This window comes from Corythoichthys intestinalis, chromosome 15 (assembly GCF_030265065.1).
Source record: "Corythoichthys intestinalis isolate RoL2023-P3 chromosome 15, ASM3026506v1, whole genome shotgun sequence".
NCBI classification, from domain to species: Eukaryota; Metazoa; Chordata; class Actinopteri; order Syngnathiformes; family Syngnathidae; genus Corythoichthys; species Corythoichthys intestinalis.
In genome coordinates, this window is record NC_080409.1 from 47,205,597 (window position 1) to 47,229,124 (window position 23,528).

The 23,528-nt window shown below is 38.4% G+C and overlaps 1 protein-coding gene across 2 annotated transcripts in view; it reads right to left on the bottom strand.

Annotated features, from left to right (window-relative positions):
- Positions 1–7,611: 7,611 nt before the first annotated feature.
- ppp2r5ca (protein phosphatase 2, regulatory subunit B', gamma a) overlaps positions 7,612–23,528 on the bottom strand; it is a 46,936-nt gene continuing 31,019 nt past the window's right edge. Inside the window, exons 11-14 of one of the 2 annotated variants that reach the window (XM_057860372.1) lie at positions 19,337–19,438; positions 19,190–19,262; positions 16,392–16,508; positions 7,612–9,576 (exon numbers count right to left, since the gene is read on the bottom strand). In XM_057860372.1, coding sequence (XP_057716355.1) covers positions 9,442–9,576; positions 16,392–16,508; positions 19,190–19,262; positions 19,337–19,438 — 427 coding nt within the window. In that variant the 3' untranslated portion in view covers positions 7,612–9,441. The remainder of the gene's footprint in view (positions 9,577–16,391; positions 16,509–19,189; positions 19,263–19,336; positions 19,439–23,528) is intronic. The other variant, XM_057860373.1, reaches the window with a different exon arrangement.

Sequence of the window (23,528 nt, forward strand, 5' to 3'; positions counted from 1 at the left end):
TAGCATCCCCATTTCCCAAAATGCAACGCTCATACCCCCACTTTTAGTGCAACGCCTAATCATGTAGTGCCATCTAGTGGACATTTCAACTCACAACAGTCATCTAAAATACAGTTCTTAATAAAAACCATGAGCTGTACTTTTATCAGTGTTACACACATATTATACTAGTAAGCGAAATGTTATATTTTTTGTATGAGACGCTTTTTGTTTATGTTTTGTGAACCTGTATAGCGTGCTAAGCTAACGTTGTTGCTAATGCAATGCTTGTGTACTTTTTTTTGGTAGTTTTACGACGGTCTAAAGAGGACAATGGTTTGAGGCCATTTTATTAATAAATCAGATGAAAAAGAAAGAAGTCTGATTATTATGGCGTCGTTCACTAGCTGTCTAGCTTTGGAAAAAGTAGACGCTTCGGAGTGAGGACAGCATAGACAGATTTAAATGACAGTAGAGTGAAATGCCCACTACAGTCCTTATATACCGTATGTTGAATGTATATATCCATCTTGTGTCTTATCTTTCCATTCCAACAATTTATTTTACAGAATATATATATAATTTACAGAAAAATATGGCATATTTTATAAATGGTTTGAATTGCGATTAAGTGTGATTAATTACGATTAATTAATTTTTAAGCTGTAATTAACTCGATTAAAAATTTTAATCGTTTGACAGCCCTAATTTATTTTAATATACACTATAGAGCAGGGGTCGGGAACCTATGGCTCGCAGACAAATCTCAATTACCGTATTTTTCGGACTATAAGTCGTACCTGAGTATAAGTCGCACCAGCCATTAAATGCCCAACGAAGATGAAAAGAACATAAGTCACACCAGAGTATAAGTCACATTTTGGGGGGAAATTTACTTGATAAAATCCAACACACAGAACAGATATGTCATCTTGAAAGGCAATTTAATACAAAGATACAATAGAGAACAATATGCTGAATAAGTGTACAGTATTTTGATTGGTGGTGGCAAAATCATGGTCTGGGGTTACATCCAGTCTGGGGGTGTGCGAGAGATCTGCAGGGTGAGAGGCAACATAGTCTGAAATATCAACAAAACTTAGCTGCCTCTTACATTCTGGTGAAATTCGCCCCCCCGGCAAAGACGCGCGGAAACAGTGACAGCCAAAACAAGTGCCGCTCGGCCAATGCTGCCCCCGTGCGCGCCAACCGGGAAGGCGGAACTTCGCGCATCCACCTCTGATATTAACCCTTTGTACTGACTCAGTTTGAAAAAGACTCGCCGAAAGCAGGTTGACAATTTATTCGTCGACAACGGTCAAAAACAAGGCAAAAAACAGACGACGGAGGGACAATTCTGGATCCAAAGCAAGGCTACATGTTTCCGAGCAGCGAAATCTGTGTTATCTCAGTGTCCAGTCTTTTTAAAGTCCTTGTGAAGCGGGCCGTGTCGAAGGTGTGTCTGGGCATTGCTTTTGGGTCTTCCCTTCTGTGGCCAATTTTGGGCGGCTTAGGTTCGTGCGCGAATGGGACGCCCGCTATCAACTTTGTTGACCGGGCTGTCTCTACTTGTTTTAGGACAAAGCGCTTTGTCCTTGGAGTTTGCTGGGAGAGCTGATTGCAAGAGTTGGTGCGTCAATCTTGTTTGTGACGCACGCGTTGGGCTTCTGTGATAAGACTGCATTGTGTATCTCTTCTATTTCTTCTCATTAAACTATGGTGTGCTATTTATTTTATATTAGTGGTGCAGTCCTACCGTAAATATGAAAATGATACTATTTCCTGATTAATTATATTACGTGTGTTAGAGTAATGCAAACAGTTAGACGGTGCCTACGAGAAACTGTACCATTTTTCTCATCTCCCCCTCATTAGCCCGGATAAGGTGATTCACTTTACTGTGTCAAAGGGCATGTAGTGGAGTCTGGTTAAACAATAGTTAGATGAATGTGTTAGACTAATGCAAACAATTATATAGTGTGTGCGATGACGGTACCTTTTCTCTTCAATTCCTAACCATAAAAAGGGACACATTCTGCAGCAGGAAGGTGCTCCATCACATACTTCAATCTCTACTTCAAAGTTCCTCAAGGCAAAGAAGATCAAGATCCTCCAGAACTGGCCAGCCCAGTCACCAGACATAACCAGGATAAAAGAGGAAGCATGGAAGACGAAACCCAAGAATATTGATGAACTCTGGGAGGCATGCAAGACTGCTTTCTTTGAGGTTCCTGATGACTCCATCAATAAATTGTATGAATCCTTGCCGAACCGCATGAGTGCAGTCCTTCAAGCCCATTGAAGTCAAATTATTCAATTTGGATCTCACAGCACCACTACTTAATTCGCTTACGTTATGCAACATATTTCTGTATTTGAAGTACATTTTTTGTTCAATTTTCACACTAATTTCTGTAGGCGACAAAACTTTTGTCTTGCCAAAATTTGACCTTTGTTTTCGTTAAAAGATAAATCTTTTTTCAGTGAAACAAATATATTTTTGTACATTCAACATCATTGGGACAGTCTGAAACCAATTGAATATTAAAAGTCAGGTTATTAGCAATTGTTTCTACAAAATGGATAAGCGACAAGACTTTTGTCAGGGACTGTATTGTTGTCTGCTGGATTGGTAACTCACAATAAGATGGGCTGAGATGACGACAATGACACGTGAGCATGCAAAACAATTTACTGTTACCCAAATTCAGGTAGAAAACTGCTTGGGTGATCTTGTCGTTGGGAAGCTCGTGGGCGTCGGCAATGCTTTTGCTGACTTTGACACATCGCAGAGATGTGGATTACAGTCGTTCTTCAATATCATCAAGCTTTGCTTTTTCACAATTGTACAAAAAAAAAATCACTAATCACGTGTCACAAGTGTTGTTTTTGGTGGCCCTTTTAATTTTTCCTAAGTCTTTTGGATGATAATACTTAGTAGTCTTAGTTGTATTTTACTCATTTTAAAATGTGCTCGTCTTCGTCTAGTTTTTGTTGACGAAAACTCAAAACTAATTTGATGTAGTTTAAGTCGAGTTTTACTAAAAAAAAAAAAAAAACGTCTGTGAAATTAAGAAAATTTTTATTTTAAAGGTTTCCAACTCTTTTGAATGAACATTGACCGATAAGCACATATTGTAGTGCCTACAAGGACAACGCCAACTTGGTGATGATACACAGTCAGCAGGAAAACAGTACATTATTTTCAATAATTTATACCCATCTGTACTTTAGGAACTGTATGTAAAAATAGTTTTCCGAGAGTTTAAGAGGACAATCGCCGTTAGCATTAGTCTAATGTGAACACGAATGCTAATGCTACGGGTTACAGTTTGTGTGTGATGATCACTCAACAGAAATTTAAAGGCTAAAGCAACATAATATTGCATATTCTCTCTGGCAAAGATAAGAAAACAAATCTTACCGTGTGTGCAAGCCGCCTGACTGGAGACTGGAGAGGACACAGCACTGGTGAGTAAAGTGGTGGGGAACGCGCAGCACGTCACATGAGTGACACAACCAGACACTGCTACACTGCTAATGTCACACATCGCGAACATGTGACGGAAACTATTGTGCATTTTCGTCTTGTTCTTGTCTCGTCAGATGAAAACTGGCATTTAGCTTATTGTTTTAGTCACCCAAAAAGCATTCTTAGCTCATTATCGTCATAAAAAAATTGTTCGTTGGCAAAATATTTTCGCTATAGTCAACGTTGATGAAAACAACACTGCTCGACACTCCCACTTTCAGCATGGTTCCGTATCCGAGCGTGGAGAGGTGCTTTTCACCCAGGAGGCAAACTCGTTGCATCCTCTTTCCAAAATGGTTAAATATTCCCTAATTCAACTTAATAAAAAATTCATTCACTTGATGTCAACCCTCACATTGTGCATCAAGGCGTCCAGAAGCAATACACAGGAGACAACGCTGGGCGAGAACCAGGCGAGGAGGCTGACTTTCGCCAGTGTGCAAGCTGAGCAAAGGTCATCTTGTGTGGATGAAGAACAAAGCAGGCAGGTACTAAATAAATACATCTGCATAATAAAGCAGTTGTCACACTGTGACCAATTTCAAAACCTACATTTATTCACAAACGCAAGTGCAATCAAATAAAATTTACACAGATAACACACTCCAACCAGGGCAAACTCCCATTTCGACTTTTCTAACGCATGAAAGAGTATAAGATATCCGTACAGTGGTTTGCACGCCAGTTTCACAGTTTACTATTTTTGCGAGCCCAAATCCATACAACTGTTAGCTCTCACTCAGGAGCAGCCAATTCTGGCAATAAGCATACCAGGGTTGCATGTAGTTGCATGATATGGACATCAAATATAAACTGTTAAAGAAAACAAACGGTCTGACAAGAGATAGCAATTAAACAAATGATAAAATCCATTTTTTAAATTTCAATTTGAGAATAAATTTGGTCATTTGTGGGGCTGGGACATTCTTTTCTCTTAGCTTTGTAGATTGGGGTACATTTATTGGAAAACTGCATGTACAGTGCTCTCCATAATTATTGGCACCCCTGGTTAAGATGTGTTTTTTAGCTTCTAATGATTTTTTTTTTTTTTAAATTCAAATAATATGGGACCTTAATGGAAAAAAAGAGAAAAATCCAACCTTCAAAACAAGTGCATTTATTCAGTGGGGGGGGGGGGGGGGTCCCACATAAAGAAATAATTATTTGACATCAAATAATGAGTCACAATTATTATCACCCCTGGTGTTAATACTTTGTACAACACCATTATGCCAACAAAACAGCACCTAATCTTCTCCTATAATGTTTCACAAGCTTGATTTTGTGTCTGGTGAACCATTTCTGTGTAGATTTGGCCATATGTTTAGGGTTATTGTTTTGCGGAAAGATGATGCCATGCACCCTAACAAGGTTCCCAGGGACCACGGTCCCAGTTGAAGCCTGGGACCGTGTGCTTTGGTCAGATGAGACCAAGATTGAGCTTTTTGGCAACAAACATTCTAAGTGGGTCTGGCGTGCCACGAAAGATGCGCATGCTAAAAAGCACCTCATTACCACTGTGAAGTATGGGGGTGGGTCAGTGATGCTGTGGGGCTGTTTCGCTTCCAAAGGCCCTGGAAACCTTGTTAGGGTGCATGGCATCATGAATGCTCTGAAATACCAGGACATTTTAAATCAAAATCTGTTGCCCTCTGCCAGAAAGCTGAAGATGGGTAGTCACTGGGTCTTTCAGCAAGACAATGACCCTAAACATATGGCCAAATCTACACAGAAATGCTTCACCGGACACAAAATCAAGCTTGTGAAACATTGTAGGAGAAGATTAGGTGCTGTTTTGTTGGCAAAAGGGGGTTGTACAAAGTATTAACACCAGAGGTGCTAATAATTGTGACACACATTATTATTATTATATATATTAATACCAATATTATAATTTTTTTGAATACAAAAAAAATATTAGAAGCTAAAAAACACATCTTAACCAGGGGTGCCAATAATTATGGAGGCACTGTATTTTCTATCTGGTATAGTTAAAGTTTGATGGGACTCCCTCCAATTCAAGAATTGCCCAAATACAGTAAATAAAATGTAACTATAGGTATATATTTTTAATGTAATGTACATCATCACTTAATATAGTTGACCATTTGGAGGTTCTGTTCAATCATAGCTCTGTGGCTCTCCCTTGTGTTGTAAACTAGTTATTACAATGAAGGCTGGAGACTAACTGTACAGTGGTATGAAAAAGTATCTTAACCTTTTGGAATTTCTCACATTTCTGCATAAAATCACCATTAAATGTGATCTGACCTTTGTCAAAGCCACACAGATGAAAATACAGTGTCTGCTTTAACTAAAATCACCCCAACATTTAAAGGTTTTCATGTTTTATTGAGGATAGTATGAAAACAATGACAGAAAGGGAAAATAAGTGAACAATGACATTTAATATTTTGTGCCCCTCCCCCGCTTTGGCAGCAATAACTTCAACCAGACGCTTCCTATAGCTGCAGATCAATCTGGCACATCGACCGGGACTAATATTGGCCTATTTATCTCTATAATACTGCTGTAGTTCAGTCAAATTCCTGGGATGCCTGGCATGAAACACCTTCTTTAGGTCATGCCACAGCATCACAATGGGGTTCAAGTCTGGACTTTGACTTGACCACTCCAGAATGTGTATTGTGTTCTTCTGAAACCATTCTCAAGTTAATTTACTTTTGTGTTTTGGATCATTGTCTTGTTGCAGCATCCATCTTCTTTTTAGCTTCAACTGTCTGACAGACTGCCTCAGGTTTTCCTGCAAAACTTTTGAATTCATTCTTCCATTAATGTTTGCAAGTTGTCCAGGCCCAGAAGCAGTAAAACAGCCCCAAATCATGATGCTCCCTCCACCATGCTTCTCGGTGGGAATGAGGTGTTGATATTGGTGAGCTGTTCAATTTTTCCTCCACGCATGACGTTGTGTGTTACTCCCAAATAATTCAACTTTGGTTTCATCAGACCACAAAATATTTTGCCACAACTTCTGTGGAGTGTCCAAGTGCATTTTTGCAAACATTAAACGAGCAACATTTTTTTTTTAAGACAGCAGTTGATTCATCCGTGGAGTCCTCCCCTGAACACCATTCTTGGCCATAGTTTTACATATAGTTAATATGTGGACAGAGATATTGGACTGTGCCAGTGATTTCTGTAAGTCTTCAGCAGACACTCTAGGGTTCTTTTTTACCTCTCTGAGTATTCTGCGCTGCGCTCCTGGCGTCATCTTTGGTGGACGGCCACTCTTTGGGAGAGAAGCAACGGTGCCAAATGCTCTCCATTTGTAGACCAATTGTCTGACTGTCGATTGATGAACTGTGCCAGTGATTTCTGTAAGTCTTTAGCAGACACTCTAGGGTACTTTTTTACCTCTCTGAGTATTCTGCGCTGAACTCTTGGCATAATCTTTGGTGGATGGCCATTCTTTGCGAGAGAAGCAACAGTGCCAGACTTTCTCCATTTGTAGACAACTTCTGTCAACTGATGAACATCCACTTTTAGAGATGGTTTTGTATCCTTTCCCAGCTTTATCCAAATCAACAATCCTTGATCGCAGATCTTCAGAAAGCTCTTTTGACCGAGCCATGATGCACATCAGATAATGCTTCTCATCAAGACAATTCCTACCAGGTGTGTGTTTTATAGTGGGCAGGGTTGCTTTAAACCACTCATCAGTGATTGGGCACACACCTGACTTAAATTGTTTAGTAAAAATTGGTTTCAATTGCTCTTTAAGTCTCCTTAGGCAGATGATTCACTTATTTATCCCCCTTCTGTCAATGTTTGCATGGTATCATTAATATATGAAAACCTATAAATGTGTGGGTGGTTTTAGTTAAAGCACTGTTTTTTCATCTGTGTGATTTTGACAAAGATTAGATGTCATTTGATGATTTTATGCAGAAATGTGAAATTCCAAAAGGTTCAGCTTTTTCTTATCTGTACTGTACTGAAGTTTACACGTGGGCAACTTGGTGTCTGCAGCTCAAATATTATAGCGGGGCGTCAAGTAACCGATTGACAGATGACGATCATGGCGACAACTGTCCCCGATTGTGCCCTACATCTACTCTTCAAATCAAGCAAAGCCAAACTTGTATGCATGGTTGAAAATATATATTCAAATAAGCTCTTTATTCGTTCTATATTGTTAAACACCACTAAAGACAGTGATTGGAGCACATGAACATGGATTTAACAGTAAAAATATGCACACTTTTCAAAACCATTGCTTTGCAGAGGAGATGGTGAAACAAAAAAAACAAAAAAAAATGTGCCGGATTGACATTTTTTACTTGCTATGGAGGTTTTTATTCTGTACAGAAAGACAATTTGTACAAAATTAATCTAGATATATAACACTACATGAAACAAAGTAACTCATATATACAATATTAAATGAATTATATAGTACAGGTCACATACAAAAGGACACTTTTAAGTTATGTTTTGGAAATAAAATGTGAAAAAGAAAAGATCTGCAAAAAGACAAGCCACCAGATAACTTTTTAATAGTCTCTCTTTCTCGAAAGGACTTGTTTGTAAGCACTAAAATAACTCAAAAACCCATAAAAGATTATCCTTCCCAGCAAGCATGGGTTTTTTTTGTTTATATTTTTTTTATAGAAACAAGAAGAAATCAAGTTTGGTTGAATGGCATTCCTCCGGAGTAAAAGGTACATGTTTAACATGGTACTTTTCAATTTACAACTTTTTGCATTCAAGCAAATACAGTATTAATACAGTTAACCGAGCCAAGTCACAATGTCAGTTCACTGTTCAGCATCTGTGTGACACCGGCCGGTTTTTAGGCCGGGACGGCCAAACTACTTCACCTCCAGGAACGAGACAACTAGCACATCAAATATAAAGAAATCGGAACACTCTTGACGCGTGAGTCGAAACAACGGTACTGATTCGCTGACAGACGAATGATGGCAAAGCAAACATGCGAGCTTGACGAAGGGGATTTTTGGTATTTCTATTTCAATATTAAGTGCATCTATAACTAGTGAGGTTAATAGAGCTTCGTTTTAATAATAAATTAGCTTTTTATAGATCAAATATGGAGATTTTCTTTAAAACTCTTAGTCCAAGCTTGTTAGGATTCAAAGTCACATTCAGCAGTACCACTGTTTGAACGGAGTGGCCGTAACGGGCACCTAGATTTCAAACGTCTCCTGTGAACACAAGGAAGCAAGCACGGCAAATGGCACGTGAAAAAAAAAAAAAAAAAAAAACGGAAAGTGACAGATGTCCACAGGACAAGGTCGTCTTTCCTCGCTGTCTACCTGGACATTGCAAGGCGACGGACAGGCCTGAGTTTGGTCGTTAAGTGTGCTACACTAAAAAAAAAAAAAAACACTCATGACAAAAAAAAGGCAAGTGCCCCTTGTTTGAATCGAAGATTTAAAAACAAAAATACAGTCTTGGCACTGACAAGCTGTCTGTTAAAAGACAGAAAAGGAAAATTGACGACATCGTCTTTCCTTTGACCTTTCTTGCACTCCGTGCGATGGAGAACAAAAATCCATTAACACGTCCGTTCCTGCAGATCCGCATCCCCAGAAAGAAAGAAGGAACCGGCTCAGTGCCAGCGCCGGGTTCTTCGCTTAAGAGTGAGTGGATGACCGAGGGTTTGGGATGAACAGGGCAGACAACGCGGAGCCAAACGGCAAGAGCGCAAAGACACGTACACACGTGGACGTCCTTCTCCAAATAAAACCAAAAGAACCTGAGAAAGCAGAAATCTGAGGAACGCCAATACAAGACTTCTGCACTGGTCACAGGCCCAGTGAGCTGCTCTCAAAGAGGCAGTCGGAATGGACGAGAACTAATGACATGGGGTTGGGGGGAAAGTGTGTGTGCGTGGGTGGGGGAGATGGGTTGTCCATGGCCACGGAGGGGCAGTCGAGTAGCTGGATCTAGAGTCCGTCACGGGTTGTCAACATGTCTTCAGCTCTGCGGTGGGTCTCCAAGGCTTTTGTGGTGTAGATGTCCTGAGGCAACTCAGATTTGCGCCGCATCATAGGCCGGTCCTTCCACTGGCCGTGCTGCAGCTGTCACACGGAGAGATTGAGTGAGTCGACTTGTACTGCTGAGCTAAACTAGAAAAACCACAGCAGGTCTCGTCCCTGCAAATCCATCACTGATTTAACAGTGAGGAAAATCTGTTGGGAGTCCTGACAAAACATGATACCACTTTGGTTTGCAACAGAAATTGTTCAATCCAAATTTTGAGGAAAAATGCCTTTTCCATTGCACAATGTAAACTTATCAATAGCGATGTGTTTGTTTTCCTTATCTATAGCGAGGTGTGCAGTATGTTCATTGAAAAGGCTGTGGCTTGGCCATAATTAACCTTTTTATATGACGCTTATGCAACTCATTGGGTGCCATTGCCACTTAAAAGAGAATTTAATGCAAATTCCAGGGCAAATTTAACAGCCAGCCTCGCCAGAGAAAAATTAAAACATTAAATCGGTATTTCCGTATTTACAGGGAAGCAGGGCTAAGCTGCGCTACTGATGTGTCACTTCGATATCAGTACTAAAATTCTAAATCAACTAGGGCTGCAGCTATCGAATATTTTAGTAATCGGATAAAATATACATGAGAAAAATAGACATTTCATCTAATATTGAACCATTTTCAGTCAATGAATGTCTTTATTTTTGATGTACATTGTTGAAAACAGCCAACAATTGCATGTCAGATGTGACTAGGAAAAAACAAAAACAAAAAAACATATTTCTTATCTAAAAATGTAATTACGCTTGATAATACACAGCACTTAAAAGCTTGGTGTTTTTCCCACATGTTTCAATTGAATTTCCATTTGTGTCAAGCTATTTTTAACGTCTATTTAAGTTTTGAGTTAGTCTAAACTGTAAGTCCTGATAGGATTTTGAGTTTTTGCAGTGTTCAAAATAAATGTATGATACCTGCTGTATTGGAGCACATTAGGGACTAGTACTACTTGGTGTTTTATTCAGCAATGGCTACTGAGCTAAAACTGACAGTTAGCTTTATTATGTTTTAATTTTACACCCTCATCACTCTACAGCGCTGTGTTTTTACAGATTAAATAAAGCCTGTATGTAAGACACGTTAGCCACGCATCGACAGTGGTCATAATTAAGAGAAACGTTACGTGATCGAGTGACAGTTATGTTATATTTATTAGCGCTGAGAAATCTACTGCTTTAAGATGGCGGCTGTTTACTAACGCCACCCAGACGCGGTCGAGTCTGTCATTTCACATCTAGTTCTATATACATGCGATATCTATGAGATGCATCAGACGCTACCTGCTACCATCGTAGCATCATACACGCGGGCATAGTTTTTAGCAACGTCGGCGTAGTTTGTAGCGGCTGTCGGCTGCAGTAAGGTTTTAAAAAAAAATTTATTGCTTCTTCCTCTACGCACGTGACGTCAGCGCGTTGTCCCGCATTAAAAGTAGTCCGGTCAAAACGTGATGCTTAGAGCTGGCAAAATTAAACGATTCCTTGAGGTGAATAAAATTACTCGGATCAGTTTTTAAACTCGAGGTACTCGAGTTGCTCGAGTATTTGTTTCAGCTCTAAAATAATCATTGAGGAGCAAATTGAATTTCTTCAGTAGTGAGTGAAGGTTCCAAAATGTATTTGCTTCCAAAAGTGCATGTAATCAATTTAGTTTTAAAGCAAAAACCCCAAAGTGGAGCTGGGTGATTTTCATGAAGTGAAGAAGAATTTAGGGATCTACACTGAACCCTACAGTGATACTTCGCGCTTCGAACTGTGCACCCTCAGTCCAAATAAAATTTTTAAAAAACAGTATTTTAAAGTGTTCATATGCAGGTATACATGAACAAATCATTCTTTTCTTTTATATATAGCACAAATATTACATTGGCAGTGCTAAAAAAACATTAAAATATATACCGTAATTTTCGGACTATAAGGCGCACCTGACTATAAGCCGCCACCCACCAAATTGGACACGTAAACGACATTTGTTCATAGACTGGACTATAAGCCGCAGCTGTCTTTACTGTGTTATGAGATATTTACGCCAAAAGACATTAACTGGTCACACATTATTTGACAGCAGCATCATATGACTGTGATAAGACCAAATGAACCACCGCACAGCTTTGAAACAATTGGCTGCAAAGCTTCATTGCTTCATGAAGCTTCATTTGCCCATCACTGCTCCCTTCATTGCTCCCTTGGCGAAGACAGTAAACCTCTGCTGCCACCTGCTGTCAACACTGTTGTCGTCCAACATGCCTCCTAGCATGCTTCGCAGCGCTACAGATGTAAATAACAATCAAAATTCCTGTTCTGTGCTAATTATTTCTTTAGTTACTGTTCCAGTTGTTTCATTAATTGCTAGTTATGGTATTGTGTAACACTTTATTCAATAGTGGCGCCATAAGACTGTCATAGGACATGAATGCTTATAACATGTTATTTAATGTCATCCAGCAAATTATCTCACTTTTGATGGATGTAAAAGAGACAAGCTGGACATAAATGGAGTTAGTGACATAATTTGCCCGGATGACATTTAATGACATAAGCATTCAGTAATGCTCATGAAAGTGTCATGTCATAATTATGACAGTGTTATGACGCCACTGTCAAATAAAGTGATACTTATTAACCCAAATAAATCAACAAATAAGCCACACTGGACTATAAACCGCAGGATTCAAAATGAAGGAAAGAAGTAGCGGCGTATAGTCCGAAAATTACGGTAGTTTTTTTTTTTTTTTAATTATACATTGAGGAAAAAAGGGAAAAAACGTCTTATATGCATCTAATGTATCTCATCTAATCTAATATGTATTAAATTTTGAATAAGTACATTGAAATACAAAAAACAAAATTTTTAAGCTCCGCCTCTATGCGGATTTTCACTGGCGGGGAAGGGATCACAGTGTAATCATGAAAACCTGAAAGAGTTCATTTTTACTTAAAACATGGCCATGTCTATTATGTGGCACAATCCACAATTTGTTACGGAAATACTTTGTCTTTCTTTTTTTTTTTTTTTTTTTTTTAAAAACTGATTTTAGTCATAAATCCATTACTAATTGTGCCCATGAAAAAATGTTTCACGCCAACATAGTGTCATAAATATTCAATTAATTTTATATATAAAATTGTTTTGTTCCTACGCTGGCGACGTAACCCGAATTTCCGCGTGGATCTGAATTAACCCTTTTAATTATTCTATTTTGTTTATTGATGGAAGATACACTGGCCTCTGGTGGAAGCATTGGGTCTGGCTGGACTGTTGCCTTGTGTGACTGCGCAGACTCCGACGTCTGACATGGGTAAAGGATAGCTGCGCTCTGGTTTTAACCATATAAGGCTGTAAGTTGTTTCAGCTAATATATGTTTGTATATGCATTTGTAAATAAGTTTATCGCTACAGTTTGTGGAGTTACGTGTGAGCGATTTGCTGTGAGAATTGTAAATGTTAGCATTCGTAGAATTTAAGATAGCGGACGTTAGATAGGCAAATTAGTAGAGATGCACGATAAAACGAAATTCAACCGATAATGCAATCCGATAATTATATACCTGATTTAGCCTCCAAATGTGCGCAATCAACAGTTTTGTCCAATTCTGCTAGTTTTAAGGAGGTGTTTTTGCAGTGTAGTAATGTGATATATGTTAGGAATGGCTTATTTTCAAAGGCATTTTTGGCAACTTGGGTGTTTACTCTCTAAGTAATTGTTGCCAAAGCTTACCATTACACAATGTCATTGCCATTGTTTAGATGTTGGAATTTACTACTTGTTCACATTTGATATGGAAAAAAATAGCACTAAATTACATTTTTGCACAGTAGCATTAGATCTTTGTATACTTTAAAATTTTACATACATATTTGAATAGAATTATCGGCGTGACATTATCGGTTATCGGGTGGAAGGGGCAGGAAATTATCGGTTATCGATATCGGTTGAAAAATGTATTATCTTGCATCACTACAAATTAGGTTAATTTAATCTACTAAATTTACATATTGTTCAGACCAAAAGGACATTTAAGTCCCAATTGTTTTGTGTCAAATGATTTATTGTTAAAATGCGTGTCGTTTGAACATAAGTGCACGTCTGTTACAGCTTTACAAATTGTTAAAAGGAAGAAAAAAGCTTCAAAAATCACATTGCCTTGTTTGCTGTCTGTCAAGCTGAACAACTTCACGTTTAGTGAGGCCAGAACACGTCATATTAATACAGTAAAAAATAAGATACTGTGAGGTACAATAAGGTACTGTTTATTCATGGGAAATGTTTGAAAACGCGTAGGTCGAGTACGAAATTTTGAAATTTTACCGTCCATCAGTTGTTGTTTTTTTTTTTGATACATTAAAAATGAGGTTGCTTCTTAAAACACCCATAAATTTATTATTGGAAATAATGGAAATTCCAGGGGTGGTCAAACTTTTTCATACCACTAAAACAGCAGAAATGCGGGCAGTGTGAGGTAGATACATATGTGAAGGTTTGAATAACATTTTAAAAGTCCAATCGGCCCCTAAATGATGGTGGTAAGACAGTTCAAGTCCTGGACCTACAGTGGGGAGAACAAGTATTTGATACACTGCCAATGGGAAAACCCACTGGCAGTGTATCAAATACTTGTTCTCCCCACTGTATATATGATTTAGCAGATAAGCTACAATGATTTCTTTCATTGAATAAAAATATTCAAGGAAAATGTAGTGTCCAAGCATGCAGCTTTCATTACTTTTGATCTATTGTTTATGGTGCTGTCAAAATCAGTATATATATATTTTTTAAATATTCTGACCCATAATGCATCAAAAAGAAGACAAGACATGAGGTGGCTACAATATAAGATTTTTTGGTGTTTTTTGATATTGTTATTAATTAAGTTTATGTTTACATATGCCAACTTCCCTAACATAGGTGATCATTACCATCATGGCTATTATCAGATGTTTTTTTTTTTTTTTTTTTACATTAATCAGATATTTAACTGTAAATGCAGTATGGGAAAATAGAAATAATGACTCATCATAGCATTCTGCTATTTAGAGCTAGCTTTGGTAAATACAGTGGGGCAAATAAGTATTTAGTCAACCAGTAACTGTGCAAGTTCTCCCATTTGAAAAAATCAGAGAGACTTGTAATTGTCAACATGGGTAAACCTCAATAATGAGAGACAATGTGGGGAAAAAACAGAAAATCACATTGTTTGATTTTAAAAGAATTTATTTGCAAATCATGGTGGAAAATAAGTATTTGGTCAATACCAAAAGTTCATCTCAATACTTTGTTATGCACCCTTTATTGGCAATAATGGAGGCCAAACATTTTCTGTAACTCTTCACAAGCTTTTCACACACTGTTGCTGGTATTTTGGCCCATTCCTCCATGCAGATCTCCTCTAGAGCAATGATGTTTTGGGGCTGTCGTTGGGCAACACGGACTTTCAACTCCCTCCACAGATTTTCTATGGGATTGAGATCTGGAGACTGGCTAGGCCACTCCAGGACCTTGAAATGCATCTTACGAAGCCACTCCTTTGTTGCCCTGGCTGTGTGTTTGGGATCATTGTCATGCTGAAAGACCCAGCCACGTCTCATCTACAATGCCCTTGCTTATGGAAGGAGATTTTCACTAAAAATCTCTCGAAACATGGCCCCATTCATTCTTTCCTTTACACAGATCAGTCGTCCTCGTCCCTTTGCAGATAAAACAGCCCCAAAGCATGATGTTTCCACCCCCATGCTTCACAGTGGGTGTTCTTCGGATGCAATTCAGTATTCTTTCTCCTCCAAACATGAGAACCATCTGACCATAACACATTCTCCCAGTCCTCTTCTGGATCATCCAAATGCTCTCTAGCGAACCGCAGACGGGCCTGGGCGTGCACTAGCTTCAGCAGGGGGACACGTCTGGCATTACAGGATTTGAGTCTCTGGCTGCGCATTGTGTTTCTGATAGTAGCCTTTGTTACTGTGGTCCCAGCTCTCTGGTCCCCCCGTGTGGTTCTGGAATTTTTGCTCACTGTTCTTGTTATCATTTTGACGCCACGGGGTGAGATCTTGCATGGAGCCCCAGATCGAGGGAGCTTATCAGTGGTCTTGTATGTCTTCCATTTTCTAATAATTGCTCCCACAGTTGATTTCTTTACACCAAGCGTTTTACCTATTGCAGATTCAGTATTCCCAGCCTGGTGCAGGTCTACTATTTTGTCTCCGGTGTCCTTCGACAGCTCTTTGGTCTTGGCCATAGTGGAGTTTGGAGTGTGACTGACTGAGATTGTGGATAGGTGTCTTTTTATACTGATAATGAGTCAAAACAGGTGCCATTAATACAGGTAAAGTTAGACCTCTGACAGCCAGAAATCTTTCTTGTTTGTAGGTGACCAAATACTTATTTTCCACTCTAATTTGGAGATAAATTCTTTAAAAATAAAACAATGTGATTTACTGTTTTTCCACATTTTGTCTCTCATGGTTGAGGTTTACCCATGTTGACAATTACAGGCCTCTCTAATTTTTTCAAGTAGGAGAACTTGCACAATTGGTGGTTGACTAAATACTTATTTGCCCCACTGTATCCTTCATTACCATAATGCATAGCTTTAATCAGAATAGTTACCAACATTAAAATGAAACATAAAACCAAGATGTCATTTTGATCAGCGTTCCCTTCAAATTCACTAATAAGACACCTTAGGGACAACATGCTTTTTTAATTATGAAAGCCTATGGTCATATAAATAAAAATGAACTGTAATTTGTACAGAGCACATGTCTTCTGATATGGAGGGGAAAAAAATAGTCCCAAAAAAATGTCAAGAGGAAAAGAATGAAGACAGAGAGAAGTCAGGTTTACCTGAGTTGCGCCTTCCTCAACTGTCTTTTTTAACCTCTGAACATCTTCTATCAAAGGAACATCCGTCTCCATTGCTACCGGACAATTGAAGTCAGAGGGATCAACAAGCACAGAGAACTAAGTCCAAAAGAAAAGAAGGAGGGGAGGGGGAAAAAAACAAAATGGGGGTAGGGGTGGAGAAAAGACGTTGAATGGCATGCAGAGAAGAACGGATCAAGAGGTTCTGCACAAATTACCAGCTTCATTTTAATATTTAACCATGAGACCCTGAGACTAAAAGTGCTAATTCTTGAAATAAGCACATCATACCAAACACTTCACCACGCACAGCAAAGTGTGCTCTAAAAGCATTTTATCTGGGTTTGTACACCTGTTTAATTAGTTTCTAACTCAAGCCTTTATCAGAACGTGCAGCTGTGTTAACAAATAAATCTAGAGGAATCGGCCAAGTTTTTTTTTTTTTTCAATGTGTATTTAAAGGGAACCATAGACAGACTTGTATTTCTTAAAATATCAATATTAGTATGCGTTATAATATTTTAATGTTCAAACCCCTCTTAGTCTTTTCGTTATTATGAAATTTGAAAAATTAGTTTTACTTGTAGGTCGCCATGGCTGTTGAGGACGCAATTCACTCTGGGCGATGACGTCACTGGGCAGCACTACTACTTCCACAGTGCTACATAAACATGTCGGTTCTTCCCTTCCAATTTGAAACCGTGCGGAAAAGTGATGAGCAGGACAGCACTGTCGACATTTCACAAAACGAGCAGCAAAAGCAATTAAATGAAGGTCTCCAACGGGATTCCTACTCGCGTTTTCCGTGCGACAGATAAAAGTGTAGACCACAGGACTATACTTCCGCGTGATGTTAGATTGCATAAAAGGGTTTATTGAACACACAAAAAAACATGTGACCACGAAAAGGGAGACACAAAAACGGTTCCTGACAATAGGTTGTGATCAATAAAAATGAAAAACCTGAGGGAAAAAACAAGGCAATGATGCAACTAGCAACAAAGGGATATACAAATTGCCAGATGGCAGCAAGTCAATATCTTGGCAAGCCGCCTAGGATCAGTTTAAAGACCCTGCTGATGAGATGGAATGGCGTACGGCACGCAGGCTATTTTTAGACCGTGACGTCACATCGTAAAGCGGAAGCCGAAGTGGGACATTATAGACCCGCCCTCGCATAGACACAACGTAATTTGTGCTACTTTTCTCCGGTAATCTTTCAAAAACGAACATGTCGATCACGCATTGCTTTTTTTGAACCTGTAGAAACGACTCTAGACATTACGACACATGAAGGATGGTTTCTTCATATGTTTCTGGAAACCAAAAACTCGGGAGGAAAAAATGTGAAGACCGAATAAACTTGCGCGAACTTTAACACCAGCTCGGTGATCCATTCACATTTCATCTGCAGTAAACATTATGTTGGGTTGGCATGGTCTTTCAGAGGACAAAGAGGTAAGCCATTTTTATATTTTTTAACTTTTTTTTTTTTTTTTAGCGTAACGTTGTGCCGTACTGCTTCTGTCTGACAATGAATGACCTGAAAAGAATTACAATGGTATCTGACTGCCACTGTTACCGTTTCTGTTATATATATAAAACAACTTTAGTAAGGGGGAAGTGTATATAAATTATAGAATTAAGATGTGTTATCAATGAAAAAATTAAAAGTGTTCGTTGGCTGTCACTGAGTAGCATTTGCGATCGCTACACAAAGCTAACTACAAGAACGGTAAGAGACGTAGGACAACCATAGGATATATAAGAAAGACAGGGCTGATGGTAAAGGATAGCTTGTTGAAACAGGAGAATGTCATTGTCAGTCGCGTCGATAAAAAAGCTAAAGCTATGCTTAGGTCGGCTCGTTTTTTTCGTCTTTCAGCCTTCGACACTAAAGCCATCTCTTTAACTGAACATTTTTATGTTCTTCCACATCTTTGCCAGTCAATTTGGCACCAGGCACATCATTTTCGGAGAGAATTGGTAGGTTTAGCTCTGTAAACATCTCCCTCGTACACGATTTCCATTCATTTCCTATTAGGGACAAACGGTGACTTGTCCCTACTTAGCAACAGTAGCTAATGTCATGAATATTAATGAGCGGAAGTGACGTGTTGCTTGCGGTACACCATTGGATGCAGGTACGACGTCGGGAACTCATCCCACATCTCTATAACAAAATCTGACCAGCATCAGAATGTAACAAAATCATGCCAGTTGTCATACTAGCTTCACTTGCTTAGCTAGCACAGCTATTCTTCCAGTCCAGCCTAACTGCATCATCACCCCCAGTGTGCACTGCACATGTAAAAGATGGCGCCCTCCATAGGTCAAAAGCATGTACTAAATGTGATACATTTTTAAATCAATGGCAGTAATGTATGTGTTTCTAATAACATTTTTTTCTAATAACATATTTTAGTAAAGGAGAACAATTGTGGCTTATTAGAGCCTACAAGTCTTTAAGTCTGAGGTTCCCTTTAAACAGATGCTAACGGACAAATAAATTTGTTGATGGAGAATCAAAGAATTACAATTTTTTTAACACTTTAAAACGTGACTTGTCAAGTAAACCTTACAAGTTCCCATTTCAAAGACAACATCCAAAATAAAAACCTTGACAAAACTTACCTTCAACTTTTTGCGTAATTTGCTGTTAACTACTATAAAAATGTTTCCACCCCTTAATTGATAAACTCCATTTTAACATGTAAACTAATAAGGTGCAAAGCAAATAAAATGAAATTAATCCAAATGGCCGTTTTGGCTTTGCCCACCTGTGGATTGGACTTGGCGAGGTTCTCGATCTTGATCCAAGCTTCTTCACGCTCCTTCGACTTGGCCTTCTCCCTGTCAGGTTAAATATTAAAACATTAAAACATGACGAATACAAAGAAAAGATAGCCTTGGAGTGTGACGCCTACTTGTTTTTCTCGGCCCGGAACTGCTGAGTGCAGTCGTCAAAGAGCTTCTGATTCATCTCCATGAACAGCTTTAGAGCGTTATAAATGAGGCCGTGGATGGTTCTGTAGATAAAAATGGGACAATCAATGACTTTATGTAAAAGCTTTGGCAAATTTGTCATCTGCATGGCAACCAAATAGATAACCTTGTGCTCTGTATGAGGCACACGAAAAAATATTAGTTTAACGTCTTCCAATGTTTTGTTTACCGATCTCAAGGATTAAAGCTGTGTCACACGAATGCATTAGGGTAAGCTAATGAGCAGATAAAAAGTCCTTTGTGCATGTGTGTACAGGCAGACTGATAAATTGTACCATTTATCACAGTTTAGAGGATTATGTAACAAAGACATGCTCGAGCAATCAGTTCATAATGCAGGCTTATTTGTGCTTTAAATGGATGTATTTGCACTGTTTTCTCTTTACCACAAACAGTGGTTTTCAGTGTACTGAATGAAAACGGTTCTGCATTTTCTGTGCATGAAAAGTGCAATACGATTAAGGTTTGATTAACTAAAATATGAAAACTTTGCTTAGGAAGGTACACGTGAGTTTACTCTAAATGCAAATTTGGCAGCCGGTAGCTGAAGCGACAAAAGCCTTTTTGAAATAGAATAAAGGATAGGAAAATTATTTTATTTTATATTACAGATCGACCGATATGAGTTTTAAAAAATTTGGCATAAAAAATTGAATTATGCAAACAATGAACTACATTGAAATCCCTAAAGCATGTTTATTGAATCACACACACACAAAAAAAAAAAATAGCTCCAGAAGTGCCTGAATTTCCTAGACTCAAAGTCTCAAACATCTCTTATAAGTTGAATAAAAGGTAAAATAAATTGCACTCCAGAAAAAAAGGGTTACAAAAAAAAAAAAAAAAAAAAAAAAAAAAAAACATTTAAACATGTTTTAAACATGTTAATGTCCCACCGTGCCGCCTCATAATGCAATTTTCAAACAAGAATAACATAGGGGGAGAAAATGCTTGTCTCTATTAAATACTTGATTGAGTCAGTCCAGTCAAAGCCGCGCACACACAATGAGTTGCCACAGCACAATAGTGTTTAACAAGCTAAACTATGACACATTCGGCATCTTTGAAAGTAGCACTGCCAAGCTTCTCTGGCAAACTCAAAGCTTCAACGCCTGTCAAACATCGTTAATTTTAACAAGCAAAACTAGCAGTGCACTGCTGACTAAGAAAAGCAGCAGGAAGGAGAGTAAGGCTGTACGAGCATGAAGGACAAAACCAAATATATTTCTTTTAATTAAAAAAAATCGTTTTCACCCGATTCCGATCCTCTGAAAAATAGTTTAAAATAGGGATAGGGACTAGGGATCGCACTGAATGTTACCCCTACTGACCGGTCGGATTTAAATTATAGGGCTGCAGCTATCGAATATTTTAGTCATCGAGTAATCAACTGAAAATTCTATCGATTAATCGAGTAATCTGATAAAACCTTTTTTTTTTTTTTTTTTTAATGTAAAGAGCAATTATATATATAGATGAGAAAACAAGACATTTCATATAATATTGAACCATTTTCAGTCAATCAATGTCTTTATTTTCGATGTAAATTGCTGAAAACAGCCAACAATTGCATCTCAAATGTGACAAAAAAAAGACTAATTCACTGCTTTCACCCCAAAACTTTTAGATCTTATATTTCTTAACTAAAAATGTCATTACGCTTGATAACACACATGACTTAAAAGTTAGGTGTTTTTCCTACGTGTTTCAATTGAATTTCCACTTGTGTCAAGCTATAAGTTCTAGTTAAGTTTTAAGTTAGTCTAAACTGTAAGTCCTGATAGGATTTTGAGTTTTTGCAGTGTTCAAAATAAATGCAGTGCTGTATTGGAGCACATTAGGCTCCAGTGCTACTTGGTGTTTTATCCAGCAATGACTACTGAGCTAAAATTGACAGTTAGCATTATTATGTTTTTATTTTACACCCTAATCACTCTACAGTGGTGTTTTCACAGATTAAATAAAGCCTGCACGTAAGAGTTAGCCACGCATCGAGAGTGGTCATAATGAATAGAAACCTAGCCCTACGCAGGGATAACGTTACATGAGCGAGTGAAAGTAACTTTAATCTTATTTATGAGCGCCGAGAAGTGTACTGCTTTAAGATGGCGGCTGTTTTATGAATTATGCCGAGTCGGTAAGTCGCATCTAGTTCTACATCCATGTGATATCTATGACACTTATCAGACGCTACCTGCTAGGCTGCTACCACGTAGCAACATGGGGGCGTAGTTTTTAGCAACGTCGGCGCAGTTTGTAACGGCTGTCGGCTGCAGTAAGGTATTTTTTTTATTGCTTCTTCCTCTACGCACGTGACGTCAGCGCGTTGTCCCGCATTAAAAGTAGTCCGGGCAAAACGTATTGCTTAGAGCTGGCAAAATTAAACAATTCCTCGAGGTGAATAAAATTACTCTGATCAGTTTTTTAACTCGAGTTACTCGAGTATTCGTTTCAGCTATATTTTATATATATATATATATATATATATATATATATATATATACACACACACACACACACACACACACACACACACACAGTGGGGAGAACAAGTATTTGATACACTGCCAATGGGAAAACCCATTGGCAGTGTATCAAATACTTGTTCTCCCCACTGTATGCTATATGTACAGGTCTTGACAACCCCCGCCCCCCCCCCAAAAAAAAAAATCAACCAAGAACCTGCAGCTAATACAGCATGCCACTGTCAGAGTCCTAACATATTTAACCCTTTATTGCCAGCAATATGAAGCAATTATCAGAGAATCCCAAAATTTGAAAAATAAGGTCCTAATGAAACGTTTTCTTCAAATTTGTAATAAGAAAAGTCAAAATAAATATGTGTAATAAGCGCTCAGATATCTATAACCCTTGCTATATCCTGTTTGTTTTTTTCATGGAACCTGCAGATGCATGTGTTGACTTGCATCCATCATTTTATTTTTTCAAAAAGAAATGTCAAAACTCTGAATTAGTCTCAAAATCATGAAATTTTAGGTGTATCAAATGTGATACATACGGCAATATAGGGATAAGGAGACTGGACTATATTACACCAGTTCTGAAATCCTGTGAGTCAAAGGCTAGAGTTCTACTGTTTACCAGAGTGTATTCATAACTGCCCATAGATTTCAAATTTCACATTATATGACATGTGCTTTTCATTCAGTAGTTGGGTTTATTTCTATTTGCGGTTTTAAATGGTTTTGGTTTTAATCGTCTTGATAATTTAATGTGACCTTTATGCATCATTCGATTTGTGTCTTTGGATTTATATGTGATGTAAAGCACTTTGAATTACCTTGTGTTCAATTTTGCTATACAAGATAAATATGTCTTACCTAAAGGTAGTGTTGTAAGTAGACATGTGCCGATTACCGGTTTCAAGGTATACCTTGGTATGAAAACGTCACGGTTTCAAAACTGCAAAAACATTCCATCATACAGTCTCTTAGCTTTTTTATGTCCCAAAAATGCATTGAGAAATCCCACGCTTGCAACTGCAAGGCTCAACCCTCCCGTACCAGTTGTTGCTAAGTGTCAGTGAGTCGGCAGTGCTACACAATGGCTGGAGGAGGTGAAACTCCTGACCTCCCCCCCATTGGGAAAAAAAAATAAATCGCTGGCATGCGAATACTTCGGCTACAGAAAAGTTAGATGTCCCAAGCTCAGAGGAGGAAGGCCAACCGACATGTAAAACATGTTTGCGGAGAGTGGCTGCCGAGGAGGCAACACCTCCAATATGATTTCGCATTTATACAAAATTAAAGGTTCGTAAACGCTGTCATGAACATTTCCCACTTGCTACGAGAGTTAACTCCAGTGTGTTTAGTGTGTCTGGCAGTAGTAAAAGATGTGTTTTTTTTTCTCTCTGGCAACTGTCTGTGTTGAGAAAGTGTAAAATGTAAAGATGATCCGAGCCAGACACGTGCTCTTAATGGAAAATAATTCAATAATTTTTGTTCTGATGGTAATAATGTTGAGCTTTGGCAGTTTTTTTTTTTAAACCCAGTTATCTCTAACACAGTTTTAGAGCTGTAATTACAACACTGTGATACTATGAAACCGAATGAAAATTTCGGCTGTAGGTTATCATACTGTCAGGATCGAATA